The 17459-nt window shown below is 46.1% G+C and overlaps 1 protein-coding gene across 2 annotated transcripts in view; it reads right to left on the bottom strand.

Annotated features, from left to right (window-relative positions):
- LOC110525789 (phosphatidylinositol 4-phosphate 5-kinase type-1 beta) overlaps window positions 1-17459 on the bottom strand; it is a 104610-nt gene that overhangs the window by 12776 nt on the left and 74375 nt on the right. For both annotated transcript variants that reach the window (XM_090237709.1, XM_036979937.2), the window contains exons 6-12: window positions 17252-17404; window positions 16778-17074; window positions 6530-6732; window positions 6234-6317; window positions 3676-3724; window positions 3462-3546; window positions 975-1130 (exon numbers count right to left, since the gene is read on the bottom strand). In XM_090237709.1, coding sequence (XP_090093835.1) covers window positions 975-1130; window positions 3462-3546; window positions 3676-3724; window positions 6234-6317; window positions 6530-6732; window positions 16778-17074; window positions 17252-17404 — 1027 coding nt within the window. The remainder of the gene's footprint in view (window positions 1-974; window positions 1131-3461; window positions 3547-3675; window positions 3725-6233; window positions 6318-6529; window positions 6733-16777; window positions 17075-17251; window positions 17405-17459) is intronic.

The following is a 17459-nucleotide window of genomic DNA, read 5'->3' as shown; positions in this document are numbered from 1 at the left end:
CGTCACTGCTGACAGGGTCCTGATTCTAACTCAGCCAGCCATATACACCCACATCACTGCTGACAGGGTCCTGATTCTAACTCAGCCAGCCATATACACCCCCGTCACTGCTGACAGGGTCCTGATTCTAACTCAGCCAGCCATATACACCCCCATCACTGCTGACAGGGTCCTGATTCTAACTCAGCCAGCCATATACACCCCCGTCACTGCTGACAGGGTCCTGATTCTAACTCAGCCAGCCATATACACCCACATCACTGCTGACAGGGTCCTGATTCTAACTCAGCCAGCCATATACACCCCCGTCACTGCTGACAGGGTCCTGATTCTAACTCAGCCAGCCATATACACCCACATCACTGCTGACAGGGTCCTGATTCTAACTCAGCCAGCCATATACACCCCCGTCACTGCTGACAGGGTCCTGATTCTAACTCAGCCAGCCATATACACCCCCGTCACTGCTGACAGGGTCCTGATTCTAACTCAGCCAGCCATATACACCCCCATCACTGCTGACAGGGTCCTGATTCTAACTCAGCCAGCCATATACACCCCCGTCACTGCTGACAGGGTCCTGATTCTAACTCAGCCAGCCATTTACACCCCCATCACTGGAGTCAGGCCTGATAATGGATCCCCAAGAGACAAAGAGCGAGTGATAATGAGAACTTGTTGATAATGCTCACTCAGTCGCGCGCACACACACACGCACACAAAACGGGCTGGCTGTAATAACAGGGCTGGGCTATCATTCCGGTGAGGCAACATTTCATTGAGGCCTGGAGGTGGACAGGAGACAGTTTTATGGCGCTAGTGAAGGACCTGTTTATGTGGACCAAGTGGTTCTATCCAGACATAGAGGTGTGTTCTACATGACAGATCTGGGGAGCAAAAGTGACTCCTGTTTGGTGCTTTTGGCTCAACCTCCAAAGGGAAATAAAACACATAAATGTGTGCTGCTGGTCTACCTTGCCCGTCTAGACTGGCCAGACTGCGTGCTCCTCCCAGCCTGTCCCGACTCTCCTCCTCGTTCTCCTCCTTCTGAGAAGACAGGATTTCCTGAGAGAACGACTTCAGAGCAGGGATGGATGTACGTGCTCTCTTAGAAGGGGAGAACCGAATGGCTGCAAAGAGAAACAGAGAGAGAGAGAGAGAAACAGAGAGAGAGAAACAGAGAGAGACACAGAGAGAGAAAGAGAGAGAGAAAGAGAGAGAGGAGGGGTAAATGAGTGGTGGGGGAAGAGAGAAGAAAAGAGGAGGGAAGGAAGAGAGGAAAATAAGGAACAAGAGGAGACCGTGGGTAGGGGAGAGAGGGAGTGGGTAGGGGAGAGAGTGAGTGGGTAGGGGAGTGAGTGAGTGGGTAGGGGAGAGAAAGCAAGAGAGAAATAGGGAGAGATGGAGGGAACAGATTATCCTGATTGCAACCATTATCGTGCATAATCAGGCTCGGAGCGTCTGTCCCAAATTAGCAGTAAAAATATCAAACTGTTAACGCATATTAATTATTACACAACTGTCCCTCAGACGTTCCATTCCGACTCCCAAGCAGAGCATGAAATCCTCTCCCCATCGTATCTAACTGCAGAAGCATTGGCATGATAATACCAGGCAGCTAAATCCCAAATCATCACAGAAACAATCTTCATTTAATTAGCGGTCCACACTGTTGCGTAACACTGCTTTATATCATCTTGACATAAAATATTCCCCCAAGTCAAAACCCTGAAGTGAGGGGGGCTTCAGCCCCTTAAATTGATTCCCACATTACCACCACTAGGGGGCTGTCATGGCCACCACCCAAACATGGGGCAGAGGGCAACCATTTCCTCTCTGAAAACAACAAGCTATTTCTGGGAAAAGCCCGGCAGTTATCCTAGTGGCTAAGAGCGATGGGCCAGTAATTGAAAGGCTGCTGGTTGGAATCCCCTCGCCGACCAGGTAAAAAAATCTGTCGATGTGCCCTTGAGTAAGGCACTCAACCCTAATTGCTCCTGTACATTGGTCTGGATAAGAGCGTCTGGTAAAATGAAAAGTATTTTGTTTGGTAAAATAACAAAATACAGAACAAAAACGATTTAACATCATTGAGAACCAATGTCAGGAATCTACACTGAGTGTACAAAACATTAGGAACACCTGCCCTTCCATGACAGACTGGCCAGGTGAAAGCTATGATCCCTTATTGATGTCACCTGTTAAATCCACTTCAATCAGTGTAGATGAAGGAGAGGTTAAAGAAGGATTTTTAAGCCTTGAGACAGTTGAGCTATGGAGTGTGTATGTGTGCCATTCAGAGGGTGAATGGGCAAGACAACAGATTGAAGTGCCTTTGAACGGGGTGTGGTGGTATGTGTCAGGCGCACCGGTTTGAGTGTGACAAGAACTGCAATGCTGCTGGGTTTTTCATGCTCAACAGTTTCCGGCGTGTATCAAGAAAGGTCCACCACCCAAAGGACATCCAGCCAACTTGACAACTGTGAGAAGCATTGGAGTCAACATGGGCCAGCAACCATTTGGAATGCTTTCAAGTCCATGCCCTGACAAATTCAGGCAGTTCTGAGGGCAAAAGGGGGTGCAACTCAATATTAGGAAGCTGTTCCTCATGTTTTGTACACTCAGTGTATATCAGTATGTCAGTGTGACCTGAAAGCACAGACAGAAGAGCTGAGGAAGGGTTTTAAATTTGACCCATTTAACTGACTGACAACAGTGTGTATGTGCCACTCGATCGTCAACATAACAAACCTGTTCTACACACACTACACTGGTAACACACAATCACTTCCTCTCACAGGAGAAATGTATACTGTACATCGACACAGCTGTGTTGTAGCTTTCAACACAGCTACTTCTATATATTTACTGGAAGGTTCGGTTTTGTTCAACATCAAGCTGTGATTATTTGAAATCAGCTGTGTAGTTCTAGGGCAAAAACCTAAAAACACGTACCCCTTCGGGTCCCCAGGACAGAGTTTGGGAAAAGCTGACTTAAAGCGTCTATAAATCACATCCACTCCACAATCACCTGATATTGCAGGTAACAAACAAATAAAACTAGGAATCTGTACAAACATAAGATTTCCAATAGTTTACAGTTGACTAAACTGTACGTGCCACACCGAAAGACTAACCTGTCTCAGTCTCTGGTGTGGACAAATGTTTTGGCTCGAGGGCCACATTGGGATTTCGAAATTCAACGGAGGGCCGCACAGACTCTTTTTTTAACATTTTTTTTGTCAAAATCAATTTGCGGGCCAGAAAAAGCACAGTTATTACAAAATATATTAGGTCCATTCTACACACTTAAATTATTATTATTTTTTTTTTTTACTCAAACCTCCCACAGGCCATCCTTCCTGGTCCCAGTGCCTGGCACGTGTGCCAGTTGAAAGTCCTAACATAAATACAGGTGTCCCTTTCATAGGGGACTGAGGAACAAGAGCCAGCAGACTTACTCTGAGTCTTCCGGAACACCGAAGTGCTCATGAACTTGAGGAATCGGTTGGCATAGAAACCAGGCCTGTGCACTGAGACAGAGTCCTGAGGACAGAACAGAAGACAATACAAGCATTTATCAGAGAGGGCTATTTGAGATCAATAAGAAAGGAACCTATGAATGGTGTGTATCCAGAAGGACACGTGGATCAGATTTGCAGTATATCAACTTACGCCGTCGTAGACCAGGGCTTTCCACGAGTGCTCCAACTTCTTAATGAATCTGAGGTAGAAAAAAAGAAGCCTTGGCACAAACGTAATGCAACAAACCAAACCAAACCAAACCCCCCAACATCCAGAACCTGAGAGCCTTCATTTTGGCACCAAACACAGAACAGGAACCACAGCAATATTACGTTCATGTTATGCAATACGCTCCCCTGATGGGCTGAGGCAGGCAAACCAAATAGTGAGGGAGGGAAATATATATGGGTAACAATATGAAGCTATCCATTACATTGTGCTCATTATGTAACAACCAGCCAAGACACTAACCGACGGGTCCTGAGGTCAGCTTAGAGATGCTGAGATAAGAACAGGGAAAAGTGTTACAGTGACACTACTGTCTCTCTGGTGCTAGAGGCTTTTCACACTGAGGAGCTTATGTCTCTGTCTCCGTCTCTCTCTCTTTCTCTCTGCATCACTCTCCCTTTTCTCCCTCTGCGTCTCTCTCTCCCTTTTCTCCCTCTGCGTCTCTCTCTCCCTTTTCTCCCTCTGCGTCTCTCTCTCCCTCTGCGTCTCTCTCTCCCTCTGCTGTCTCTACTCTCTCCCTCTGCGTCTCTACTCTCTCCCTCTGCGTCTCTACTCTCTCCCTCTGCGTCTCTACTCTCTCCCTCTGCGTCTCTTCTCTCTCCCTCTGCGTCTCTTCTCTCTCCCTCTGCGTCTCTTCTCTCTCCCTCTGCGTCTCTTCTCTCTCCCTCCGCGTCTCTTCTCTCTCCCTCCGCGTCTCTTCTCTCTCCCTCCGCGTCTCTTCTCTCTCCCTCCGCGTCTCTTCTCTCTCCCTCCGCGTCTCTTCTCTCTCCCTCCGCGTCTCTTCTCTCTCCCTCCGCGTCTCTTCTCTCTCCCTCCGCGTCTCTCTCTCCCTCCGCGTCTCTCTCTCCCTCCGCGTCTCTCTCTCCCTCCGCGTCTCTCTCTCCCTCCGCGTCTCTCTCTCCCTCCGCGTCTCTCTCTCCCTCCGCGTCTCTCTCTCCCTCCGCGTCTCTCTCTCCCTCCGCGTCTCTCTCTCCCTCCGCGTCTCTCTCTCCCTCCGCGTCTCTCTCTCCCTCCGCGTCTCTCTCTCCCTCCGCGTCTCTCTCTCCCTCCGCGTCTCTCTCTCCCTCCGCGTCTCTCTCTCCCTCCGCGTCTCTCTCTCCCTCCGCGTCTCTCTCTCCCTCCGCGTCTCTCTCTCCCTCCGCGTCTCTCTCTCCCTCCGCGTCTCTCTCTCCCTCCGCGTCTCTCTCTCCCTCCGCGTCTCTCTCTCCCTCCGCGTCTCTCTCTCCCTCCGCGTCTCTCTCTCCCTCCGCGTCTCTCTCTCCCTCCGCGTCTCTCTCTCCCTCCGCGTCTCTCTCTCCCTCCGCGTCTCTCTCTCCCTCCGCGTCTCTCTCTCCCTCCGCGTCTCTCTCTCCCTCCGCGTCTCTCTCTCCCTCCGCGTCTCTCTCTCCCTCCGCGTCTCTCTCTCCCTCCGCGTCTCTCTCTCCCTCCGCGTCTCTCTCTCCCTCTGCGTCTCTCTCTCCCTCTGCGTCTCTCTCTCCCTCTGCGTCTCTCTCTCCCTCTGCGTCTCTCTCTCCCTCTGCGTCTCTCTCTCCCTCTGCGTCTCTCTCTCCCTCTGCGTCTCTCTCTCCCTCTGCGTCTCTCTCTCCCTCTGCGTCTCTCTCTCCCTCTGCGTCTCTCTCTCCCTCTGCGTCTCTCTCTCCCTCTGCGTCTCTCTCTCCCTCTGCGTCTCTCTCTCCCTCTGCGTCTCTCTCTCCCTCTGCGTCTCTCTCTCCCTCTGCGTCTCTCTCTCCCTCTGCGTCTCTCTCTCCCTCTGCTGTCTCTCTCTCCCTCTGCTGTCTCTCTCTCCCTCTGCTGTCTCTCTCTCCCTCTGCTGTCTCTCTCTCCCTCTGCTGTCTCTCTCTCCCTCTGCTGTCTCTCTCTCCCTCTGCTGTCTCTCTCTCTCTTCTGCCTCTCTCTCTCTCCCTCTGCGTCTCTTCTCTTTCCCTCTGCGTCTCTTCTCTTTCCCTCTGCGTCTCTTCTCTTTCCCTCTGCGTCTCTACTCTTTCCCTCTGCGTCTCTACTCTCTCCCTCTGCGTCTCTCTCTCCCTCTGCGTCTCTCTCTCCTTCTGCGTCTCTACTCTTTCCCTCTGCGTCTCTACTCTCTCCCTCTGCGTCTCTACTCTTTCCCTCTGCGTCTCTTCTCTTTCCCTCTGCGTCTCTTCTCTTTCCCTCTGCGTCTCTTCTCTTTCCCTCTGCGTCTCTTCTCTTTCCCTCTGCGTCTCTTCTCTTTCCCTCTGCGTCTCTTCTCTTTCCCTCTGCGTCTCTTCTCTTTCCCTCTGCGTCTCTTCCCTTTCCCTCTGCGTCTCTTCTCTTTCCCTCTGCGTCTCTTCTCTTTCCCTCTGCGTCTCTTCTCTTTCCCTCTGCGTCTCTCGTCTCTTTCTCCCTCCCCAGCATAGGGACAGAAAACTCCAGGTTACAGAACATAATGCTGAACATGTAAATAGTTTGTCATTATTCCATGTAATACATGTTTTATAGCATGTTATGAAGTCATGTTGTACCGGTAGGATTGCAGGATGTCGATGATACCCAGGAAAATAAGCAGCTTCTCTTCTTTGTGTGATTTGGCAGGAATTCCACCCATCCTGAAATACAGCAGAGTAAATACAAGTCCTGTGACAGAAAGTAGTCAGTCAGGATTATCTGCCAAGTCATCCTTCAAAGCATCTCAGTGAGGGTTGGGTTTTTGATCATTGCGAGTGTTTGTGAGTTTTGCCAGTGTATGTCTAAATGTCATTAAACTATTACTGTGTATGTGTGTTTGTATGGGCAGCATGCCTGTGGTGAGCTGACTCACGTGTCGTCTGTGGTGTGGGCCTCGGCAGCCTTGCCGTCCCCTTGGATAGACTCCATGGCTGTGGAGTAGAGGACCCTCTGGGCCACGGGCCTCTTGCCGTCCCCCCCTGCCTGGCCCGGCTCGCCCCCCTCCTTTGGGCTCTGGTCCAGGACATGCACGGCCAGGAGCAGACTGTAATCCATGATCTTAAAGCTCTCCAATACCTGCAGCACACAACATGAAACCACAGCTTAATTACCATGATCAGCAACCTGTTAGCTAGCAGAGAGTGGAAATGCAGTCGGCTCTGTCTTGGCCTTGCTGTTAGTCCTCGACTGACTAGTATCAGCCACAGGTGTGTTCGTTTTAAACAACAACAAATCGTTTTTACTATCATCTGGTTTATTGAAATGTGACCCATATTTCTGTGGGACCAAAAATAAATAGGCACTAGTGATATTCTATTCTATTGTACTATGTTGGCCAGAAGCTTTTGTTACACAGACCTGAAAAGTACAAAGTGTGTCATGCTACCACTAAGCTAAGTGTGCCTCAAACGCCAAAAAGCATTGAAGAAATCTTTCTGTAACTGATTCTTGAGCTATATAAAGAAAGGTGTTGCTCCACGGTTGAGTGATGATTTACATATTGACCCGTGTGTCTCTGTTCCCAGGGTTTCTCAGGCCCCAGGTTTCCTCTCACTGCTCAAACAGAACGTTCTCACGACATCAGAGGGGCTCAAAAAACACAATCTGAATATGGGGTCAAGGGTGCTATCAGGCCTTTTAGTCTGACTTGGCTGGCACTGCTTTTGCATGCCAAGTGTGTGTGTGTGTGTGTGTGTGTGTGTGTGTGTGTGTGTGTGTGTGTACGTACATACATACATACATACATACGTGTGCAGACGTGCTTGCATGGAAAGTCATCATTTTTATGGTGCTATCAGCAATAATAAGATTAGCCATTTTTGGACGCAAATTTGATCAAATTTGATCATCTGATCATTGGACCACAGGAACCATGTCATTCTAAGCATTACCGTGCAAATCCCCAAAACTAATAACACTGTCTGTCTGTCTAAGAGAGACGATAACAAAAGAAAGAAAAAGCAGGAACAGGGAATGAAACAGCAGGTTTTGTCAAATCTGTCATAACAGGGAACACCCAGACAAATGTGGCTTGGCTGCAGACCTAAAAATGACAAGAATGTTCATCATGATCGTCATGGTAACCCCTAAAGTCAGCAACACAGATGGATTTCGTCAACAGTATTCCCAGCATCAGGTACATCCCAAATGGCACCCTAACTTCCTAAGTAGTTCACTAGTACAAAAGTAGTGCACTATAAAGAGAATAGGGTGCCATAAGGGACTCAGCTATCATTATCCCATATAACGAACTGGCCAATAGAAAACAGGCTGAGGAAAAGGACCACAACAGAACCAGATCAGCCTTTTGTGATCTAATCAAAGTAACGTTGCCTAGTATGTCCAGAATGAGGATCTTTGTTAAGAGACTAACATCAACACACACTTACTAGGAGTGGACAGTAGGCTATAGGTCAGCAAAGATGGCATTTTGACATCTTATCATACCACTGATGTATCTGTAACTAGAATACATTGATGTGGCACAAGGAAACATGTGACATGACTTAGTACAGCCAAAATAATATTATAGAACAGCTATGTCCTGGTTATTCCCAATGATAAATGTCTTTATGTTTGCTTTATAAACTACATTGTTGCTGGTTGTTTAATCATGGTTAATTATTTATTTAGTGTCCTTATATGACTAATGCAAATCACGAACTCAAGCCCATACACACAGTCACACGCATGCGCCCACACACACACACACACACACACACACACACACAGCCACACGCTCGCAGACACAAACACACACACTCAGAAAACACTTGTGCTCTTGTTCGAGCTTTGCCTTTTCCATGTATTTGATTTGCATCTGTTCCTCCTGACTCCTCCGTTCCTATTCAAAGGACACCATTTTGAATAGACCCACACACCAACCTGCCCACAGTAGGCCCATGTGACTCCCAGCTGGCCTGACCAGCTCTCCTTGCCAGGCAAACCATCGCTACACAAACCATACTGCTGCCTGCCTTCATCAGGTTGGCTTCTATACTACTGCAACGGGCACTTCAAATGTGTGCATCCTTCTTCAATTGATGCTGAGCAGTGATTTGCCAAGGTACAAAGTCGGTGTTCCTCCTCACCTGCAATAAAAAGCATACCCAGAAAACCTAAATTGTTTCTGTGAAAGTTCCCAGAACATTCATAAGAACGTACCCAGAACGTTGTTCTCCCATTTTGTTGCGGCAGAATGACTTAAAAACATGAAATAGTACATTGTGTTATTGTATTTCCTGGAAACCTAATGAAAACGTTCGGGGAATGTTCTGTGGTGGTTGTTACAGATGTTGTGCACAACATTTGAGTTAATGTTAGAACATTCCAAGGATATTTCATAAAAAAAAATATATATATATATTTGTTCAATGTTTTTGGGATGCTATCATCCTAATGTTAGATAAATCCCTAACTAAAACTTAATGGAATCTTAGCTAATGTTCTGGGAATGATCCCGGTTTGCTGGTTAGACAATGTGAGCCAACAGTAACTAACAATCACTTCAACATAATATCAACACACTGTAGATGTTCACCTTATATTTGACTTCAAACTGCTGTCTGTCTTCAGAGTTTCTGTAAAAGTGGATGGAAAAGTATTAGGGGGACTATTTTAACACGTGTTCACTAAGTCACCCTTTTACAAGATTCCCTTTTCCTTGAACAAATTATCTTCGATGTAATTCAGCACATCCAAGCCCTGTCTCTCCTCTGGATCGGTCTCTTGAGAGGGTCTGTCTTTGAAACCCACAGTACAGCATGGCCCACTTACAATGACACTAATACACTGGCACCCTTTGAAGAGAGGAATGACAGAGAGACTCTTTCCATTGCAGTTAAAATATGGTGCCAGCCGTGCCTTTCATACAAATCACACTCCCAGCTTTCACATTGACATTTCATAGAATGTCTCCATTCCATGTTACCAATTCTAATTCAACGATTTTCCATACGTTTTTTGTGTGTGTGTGTGTGTGTGGGGGGGGGGGTAAGCGTGCGTAGCAGCCCGATCCTACTCTTGCCAAAGTAGTGCACTATACGGGGAATAGGGTGTCATTTGACATCGGCCCTGGCTTGATTGGCTTTGTGAGAGGGCATTGTTGTCCCTGTCATGTTCCAATGGAATTACAGAATCACATGACCCAGGAAGAGAGGAGTGGGACAAATAAAAGGTTGTTTTTGTCTGACAACATGACCGGCCTCGAGTTCCATAACAATTATGCAACATTACTTTCCCACCCATTCTATTTGTGTGTGGCGTGTGGTGTGCGGGCGAGCGTGTGTGTACGTTTGTGTGTGCATGTGAGTGTGTGTTTGTTTGCGTCTCGAGTTAATAGGGGGATTCCCAGACAAAAAGGCTAAATGGCAGTCAACATCCCTCTGCCCTAGTCAAAGACCTCAACACTCATGATTGGCAACCACTTACAAAAGATTGTCCCTGTTGCTAAACTGTCATTACAGTTTACATTGTCATCATCTCAACAACATCTCAGAACCCAGCCATGCTATGACAATGACATTGCTCCCTGTTCCAAGTCAAACACGAGCAGGCTTTCCTTCAGTCTCTCTCTCCCTCTAGTCATAGACATGGATATAGTTTATTCATGTTCTCAGCTCATTCTCCATATGGAGGGCATCGAGGGAGCTGTTGTGAGATGAAGAGAGGAGGGAAAGAGAGAGCACCCTACATTTCCCTCAGTGACCCACATACAGCACAGCAGCAGAGACGTCATGGTCTCCCAATCTCATCTCGCCGCTAACCTCCCCTTCATACCCTGGCTGAATTTCTGTACAACTCTAACCTCTTCCCCCTTCTACCCCTTCCTTTCCCGCCTCTCCTGTTTTTCGGTGCTGCAGCAGGCCCTGGGGCGAGGGGTTTACTGCTTACTCATGGAAACGGACAGAGATATTGCTTTGAGGGCACTTTGCTTCCAGCTCAGGAAGGGAAGACAGGAAGCAGTGACAATAACAAACTAGCTACAGAGTCCAGAGTCACTTACAGTACAACCACTGCATTCAACATGAAACACTGTTCCCTTTAGCGCCGTGCCTTCCTAGAAGAAGAAGATAACTACTTTGAAACACAGAGGGTGAGAGAGGAGGAGGAGAGCGGGAGGGATGGAAAAAGACCCCTCTAAAGACTTCAAACAAGAGGCCATCTTCGAGAGTCTGTGACGGACTCTTACCTACTTGAGCTGTATCCAATAGAAAGTCAACATTGAGGAGTTTGTGAGTTTAGTGGACAAACATAAGGAGAGGAATCAGCCAGCTATAGCAGCCATTGCCAAAGCCTTCAAGGCGTGACCAGGCCCAGCCAATCAGAATGAGTTTTTCCCACAAAAGGGCTTCATTACAGACAGAAATACTCCTCAGTTTCTTCAGCTGTCCGGGTGGCTGGTCTCAGACAATCCTGCAGGTGAAGAAGCCAGATGTGGAGGTCCTGGGCTGGCGTGGTTACACGTGGTCTGCGATTGTGAGGCCGGTTGGACGTACTGCCATATTCTCTAAAACAACGTTGGGGACAGCTTATGGTAGAGAAATTAACATTCAATTCTCTGGCAACAGCTCTGGTGGACAATCCATTCCTGCAGTCAGCATGCCAATTGCATGCTCCCTCAAAACTTGAGACATCTGTGGCATTGTGTTGTGTGACAAAACCACACATTTTAGAGTGGCCTTTTATTGTCCCCAGCACTAGGTGCACCTGTGTAATGATCACACTGTTTAATCAGCTTCTTGATATGCCACACCTGTCAGGAGGATGAATTATCTTGGCAAAGGAGAATTGCTCACGAACAGGGATGTAAACAAATCTGTGCACAAAATTTGAGAGAAATACACGTTTTTGCGAATGGAAAATTTTGTGAATCTTATTTGACCAACACTTTACATGTTGCGTTTATATTTTTGTTCAGTATATATATATATATATATTCACCCCTAACAGCATGCTACTCATGCAGACTAACTCCATTCATTAGTCACCACTTGTCGTTTGATGTGGAATAACAGCTCAGTTGAGCTATTCTCAGAGTGTCCAATAAAATAAGAGTAGCTGAAGCTGGTTAACGGAAGCCATTTTGTGGAGGAGAAAAACAAATGCCATTGACAATCACATCTTTGTGCATGACAAAAGTAATTTTTCCAACAATTGTTTACAGACAGATTATTTCACATAATTCACTGTATCACAATTCCAGTGGGTCAGAAGTTTACATACACTAAATTGACTATGCCATTAAACAGCTTGAAAAATTCCAGAAAAGTATGTTGTGGCTTTAGAAGCTTCTGATAGACTAATTCACATCATTTGAGTCAATTAGAGGTGTACCTGTGGATGTACAGTCGTGGCCAAAAGTTGAGAATGACACAAATATTAATTTTCACAAAGTCTGCTGCCTCAGTTTGTATGATGGCAATTTGCATATACTCCAGAATGTTATGAAGAGTGATCAGATGAATTGCAAAGTCCCTCTTTGCCATGCAAATTAACTGAATCCCAAACAAAGTGTTGACGAAGACAAGGCTGGAGATCACTCTGTCATGCTGATTGAGTTCGAATAACAGACTGGAAGCTTCAAAAGGAGGGTGGTGCTTGGAATCATTGTCTTCCTCTGTCAACCATGGTTACCTGCAAGGAAACACGTGCCTTCATCATTGCTTTGCACAAAAAGGGCTTCACAGGCAAGGATATTGCTGCCAGTAAGATTGCACCTAAACCTAAATCAACCATCAATTGTTGTGAAGTAGGCTTCAGGACGCCCAAGAAAGTCCAGCAAGCACCAGGACCGTCTCCTAAAGTTAATTCAGCTGTGGGATCGGGGCACCACCAGTACAGAGCTTGCTCAGGAATGGCAGCAGGCAGGTGTGAGTGCATCTACACGCACAGTGAGGCGAAGACTTTTGGAGGATGACCCGGTGTCAAGAAGGGCAGCAAAGAAGCCGCTTCTCTCCAGGAAAAAAACATTAGGGACAGACTGTTATTCTGTAAAAGGTACAGGGATTGGACTGCTGAGGACTGGGGTAAAGTCATTTTCTCGGATGAATCGCCTTTCCGATTGTTTGGGGCATCCGGAAATAAGCGTGTCCAGAGAAGATGAGGTGAGTGCTACCATCAGTCCTGTGTCATGCCAACAGTAAAGCACCCTGAGGTCATTCATGTGTGGGGTTGCTTCTCAGCCAAGAGAGTGGGCTCACTCACAATTTTGCCTAAGAACACAGCCATGAATAAAGAATGGTACCAACACATCCTCCAAGAGCATCTTCTCCCAACCATACAGGAACAGTTTGGTGACGAACAATGCCTTTTCCAGCATGATGGAGCACTTTGCCATAAGGCAAAAGTGATAACTAAGTGGCTCGGGGAACAAAACATTGATATTTTGGGTCCATGGCCAGGAAACTCCCCAGACCTTAATCCCATTGAGAACTTGTGGTCAATCCTCAAGAGGCGGGTGGACAAACAAAAACCCACAAACTCCAAGCATTGATTATGCAAGAATGGGCTGCCATCATTAACTTCTGTGGCCCAGAAGTTAATTGACAGCATGCCAAGGCGGATTGCAGAGGTCTTGAAAAAGAAGGGTCAACACTGCAAATATTGACTCTTTGCATCAACTTCATGTAATTGTCAATAAAAGCCTTTGACACTTATGAAACAATTGTAATTAAACTTCAGTATTCCATAGTAACATCTGACAAAAATATATAATGACACTGAAGCAGCAAACTTTGTAAAAATATATATTTGTGTCATTCTCAAAACTTTTGGCCATGACTGTATTTCAAGGCCTCAAGGTCTTCAAACTCAGTGCCTCTTTGCTTGACATCATGGGAAAATCAAAATAAAATCAGCCAAGACCTCAGAAAAAAATGTGTAGACCTCCACAAGTCTGGTTCATCATTGGGAGCACTTTCCAAATGCCTGAAGGTACCACGTTCATCTGTACAAACAATAGTACACAAGTATAAACTACATGGGACCACGCAGCCATCATACCGCTCAGGAAGGAGACGCGTTTTGTCTCTTGGAGATTAAACATACTTTGGTGCGAAAAGTGCAAATCAATCCCAGAACAGCAGCAAAGGACCTCGTGAAGATGCTTGAGGAAACAGGTACAAAAGTATCTTTATCCACAGTAAAACAAGTCCTTAATCGACATAACCTGAAAGGCCGCTCAGCAAGGAAGAAGCCACTGCTCCAAAACCGCCATAAAAAAAGCCAGACTACTGTTTGCATCTGCACATGCAGATGGGGACAAAGATCATACTTTTTGGAGAAATGTCCTGTGGTCCGATGAAACAAAAATAGAACTGTTTGGCCATAACGACTATTGTTATGTTTGGAGGAAAAAGGGGGATGCTTGCAAGCCGAAGAACATCATCCCAGCCGTGAAGCACGGGAGTGGCAGCATCATGTTGTGGGGGTGCTTTACTGCAGGAGGGATTGGTGCACTTCACAAAATAGATGGCATCATGAGGACGGACAATTATGTGGATATATTGAAGCAACATCTCAAGACATCAGTCAGGAAGTTAAAGCTTGGTCGCAAATGGGTCTTCCAAATGGACAATGACCCCAAGCATACTTCCAAAGTTGTGGCAAAATGGCTTAAGGACAACAAAGTCAAGGTATTGGAGTGACCATCACAAAGCCCTGACCTCAATCCTATAGAAAATGTGTGAGCAGAACTGAAAAAGTGTGTGTGAGCAAGGAGGCCTACAAACTTGACTCCGTTACACCAGCTCTATCAGGAGGAATGGGCCAAAATTCACCCAACTTTTTGTGGGAAGCTTGTGGAAGGCTACCCGAAACGTTTGACCCAAGTTAAACAATTTAAAGGCAATGCTACCAAATAGTAAATGAGTGTACGTAAACTTCTGACCCACTGGGAATGTGATGAAAGAAATAAAAGCTCAAATAAATCACTCTACTATTTTTCTGACATTTCACATTCATAAATAAAGTGGTGATCCTAACTGACCTAAGACAGGGAATTTTCACTAGGATTAAATGTCAGGAATTGTGAAAAACTGAGTTTAAATGTATTTGGCTAAGGTGTATGTAAACTTCCGACTTCAACTGTATGCCCTGTCATCACCTCAGAGCTAGCCCAAATAAAAATCACATTTTATTTGTCACATGAGTCAAATACAACAGGTGTAGACTTTACCATGAAATGCTGACTTAGGAGCCCTTTTCCAACAACGCAGAGTTAAAAAGTATGAAAGTTAGCACCATTAAAAAAGGAAATACAAACACAATAACAATACCAATAACAATACCGAGTCAATGTGCTTGGGGTACGGGGTAGTTGAGGTGATTTGATACATGTTGTAATAGATAAGACCATTGTCAATCATTTTATAAACACCATCTATATGGTCATCACCTGAGGTAGTCCACATTAGATGTTTTTTATGTGTTTCTTTCCTGTTTCCACCAACTCCATTTTCAATTCACCAACAGGTCGTGTAGGTGTGAACAGAGCACAATAACAACAGAGATAGATGTAGTCGTGCCATAGACCAGTGGTTCTGGCCCTGGGGACACAAAGGGATGAATATTTTGAGTCTTTTTGTCTTAGCGCTACACGGCTGATTCAAATCAACAAAGTTTGATGACTTGCTCATTTGAGTCAGCTGTGTAGTGCTAACGAAAAACTCCAACATGCACCGCTTTGGTTCTGTAAGTTGACTTGTTATGGTCCTGTTTGGTCTATGTACATTTTAGGAGTGGTAAAGTAGCTCCTGGCTCCTATTGTTCTGTTAAACAACAGCTCTGATCCCACCACTTCACTAGATTAGACAGGACAATCTGGCTATTGCTCTGAAATAGACAGGAATGCAGCCCCCTATCTTTAGAGTGGTGCTCTCTCTTACTTTCTCTCTTTCACGCTGCTGGGAACATTTCTTAATCACACTCAATGTTTGGAAAACTGTCATGGAACTGAAACAGAGCACAGAGCTCCCAAGGAACCAACCGTGGAAACACACAATCCCAGTGCCAAACACTGCAGAAAGACACAGTCCCCTTTCTCAAAACACACCATCCAACCCTACAATCACAAGCACACTGTTCTTGGCTTAAATTCAATGTGGCAGGGTATGAAGTGGAAGAGTGGAAGTGTGTGTGTCTGTGTGTGTGGTGCATGTGCGTGTGTGCATACTTGCATTAGTGTACATGTGTGCCGCGCGTGTAGTGTATACTATTTGAGTGTGTGCACTAAGGTGGCAGAGAACAGATGTAGGATCTTAATCTGAGCAAGTTTGCTACAGCAGGAAAATAGTTCTGCAGCAACAGGAAATGTGAATTATTATGTGGATTATAATTAATGGACATTTTATGTAGCGGTTGATGCATTTCAGGTTAAGGCAAATCAAGTCTGAAATGTTCAATTGGAAATGACAAACTTTTGAAGTTTGAAGTTCCTGCTGAATACACTGGAAGTTTGAAGTTCCTGCTGAATACACTAGAAGGTTGCATTTCCAGGAAAATTCTCATCAACAAAAGAGTGATCAAATTAAGATCCCACATCTGTATCCTATGTGAAGGGGAGAGGTTGCTGATTTCCCATAGACAGAACGAGTCCCAGTACTTCACTGGATTCCCATGCCAAATACAAATCTGTGCCCTTCTCTAGTTCTGTCATCTGACCCAATGTCCAAAGGGTGACATAACAAGAAGTTTGGCCATTTAAGTCCAGAGTGTGTGTGGGGATGAAAAGAGCAGACCTTAGAAATGAGTCACAGGAACCATCTCATCTGATAGCACTTCTCCTTTCCATTTCTAGGATGACGGGAAAAGCCAGAATGACACTATAACCTGCATACAATACTGAAAGAATGTGAAGAAAATGCATTTCCTGTTTTGTTGTTGTTGTTAAAACTGCTTCCGCCATATGTTTACTTAGATGCTTTGTAACACTGGGATGATCTAACAAGTTTGAATTGTGGCATTACATTCAAACCAGCTGTGTAATCTACTTTTCTTGGTACTCATGCCAGTGTCGTAACATAGTTTCGCGAGGTTCCACCGCAAGGTCGGAGCTTGAGGCACCCACAGACAGACAGACAGAGATCGACACAGACAGACAGCTGTCCCAGTCCACACCTACCCGGCAGTCTCTCTGCAGGGTCTTCATCAAGGCATTGTAGGTGTCAGCGTCGAAGTAGAGCCCTTCATGCATGTCCTGGAAGTCCAGGTCCTTGTAGACGGGACAGGCCTTCTCCCTCTCTTTCCTGGAGGCACGTCTCTTGTAGGTGGAGCCCTTCAGGTCGTACTTGTAGTGCATCTTGACGGAGCGCGGCAGCACGTTGTTCATCACCACCAGCCGGATGTTGACGCCTCCAGACTGGATGCAGTACAGGCCGTAGAACTTAGGCAGCAGGGTGCGTGGGTTCTGGTTCAGGTTCTGCGTGTGGAGAGAGAGGTGGAATACAGTTAGTTGATGAATAGGTTCTGTTTAATAGGCCTGGGTCCAGGTCTGTGTCCATTTAATGGCAACCTATTCCCTACATAGTGCAGTACCTCCTGGTCAAAAGTGGTGCACTATATAGGAAACGCAGACTAGGTTGGGTGAGTTACTCACCATGTAGTAACCTGGAAGTAGTTTCTGGAGAAACTCAGCCTCTTTGTGCTGGACGGTTTTGATGATGAACTCGTCATCGCTGGTCAGGTAGAACAGAGAGCCGCTGGCCCCGGGGTTGGACAGCTCAATCAGAGGCTCATTACAGATGGAGTACTGAGGAGAAAAACTAAACTGGTTTAATATGCCCGTAAAAACAATAACAAAACTG

This window comes from Oncorhynchus mykiss, chromosome 6, assembly GCF_057628025.1.
Source record: "Oncorhynchus mykiss isolate SJ-2025 chromosome 6, ASM5762802v1, whole genome shotgun sequence".
NCBI classification, from domain to species: domain Eukaryota; kingdom Metazoa; phylum Chordata; class Actinopteri; order Salmoniformes; family Salmonidae; genus Oncorhynchus; species Oncorhynchus mykiss.
This window is presented reverse-complemented; position numbering and strand designations above follow the sequence as displayed.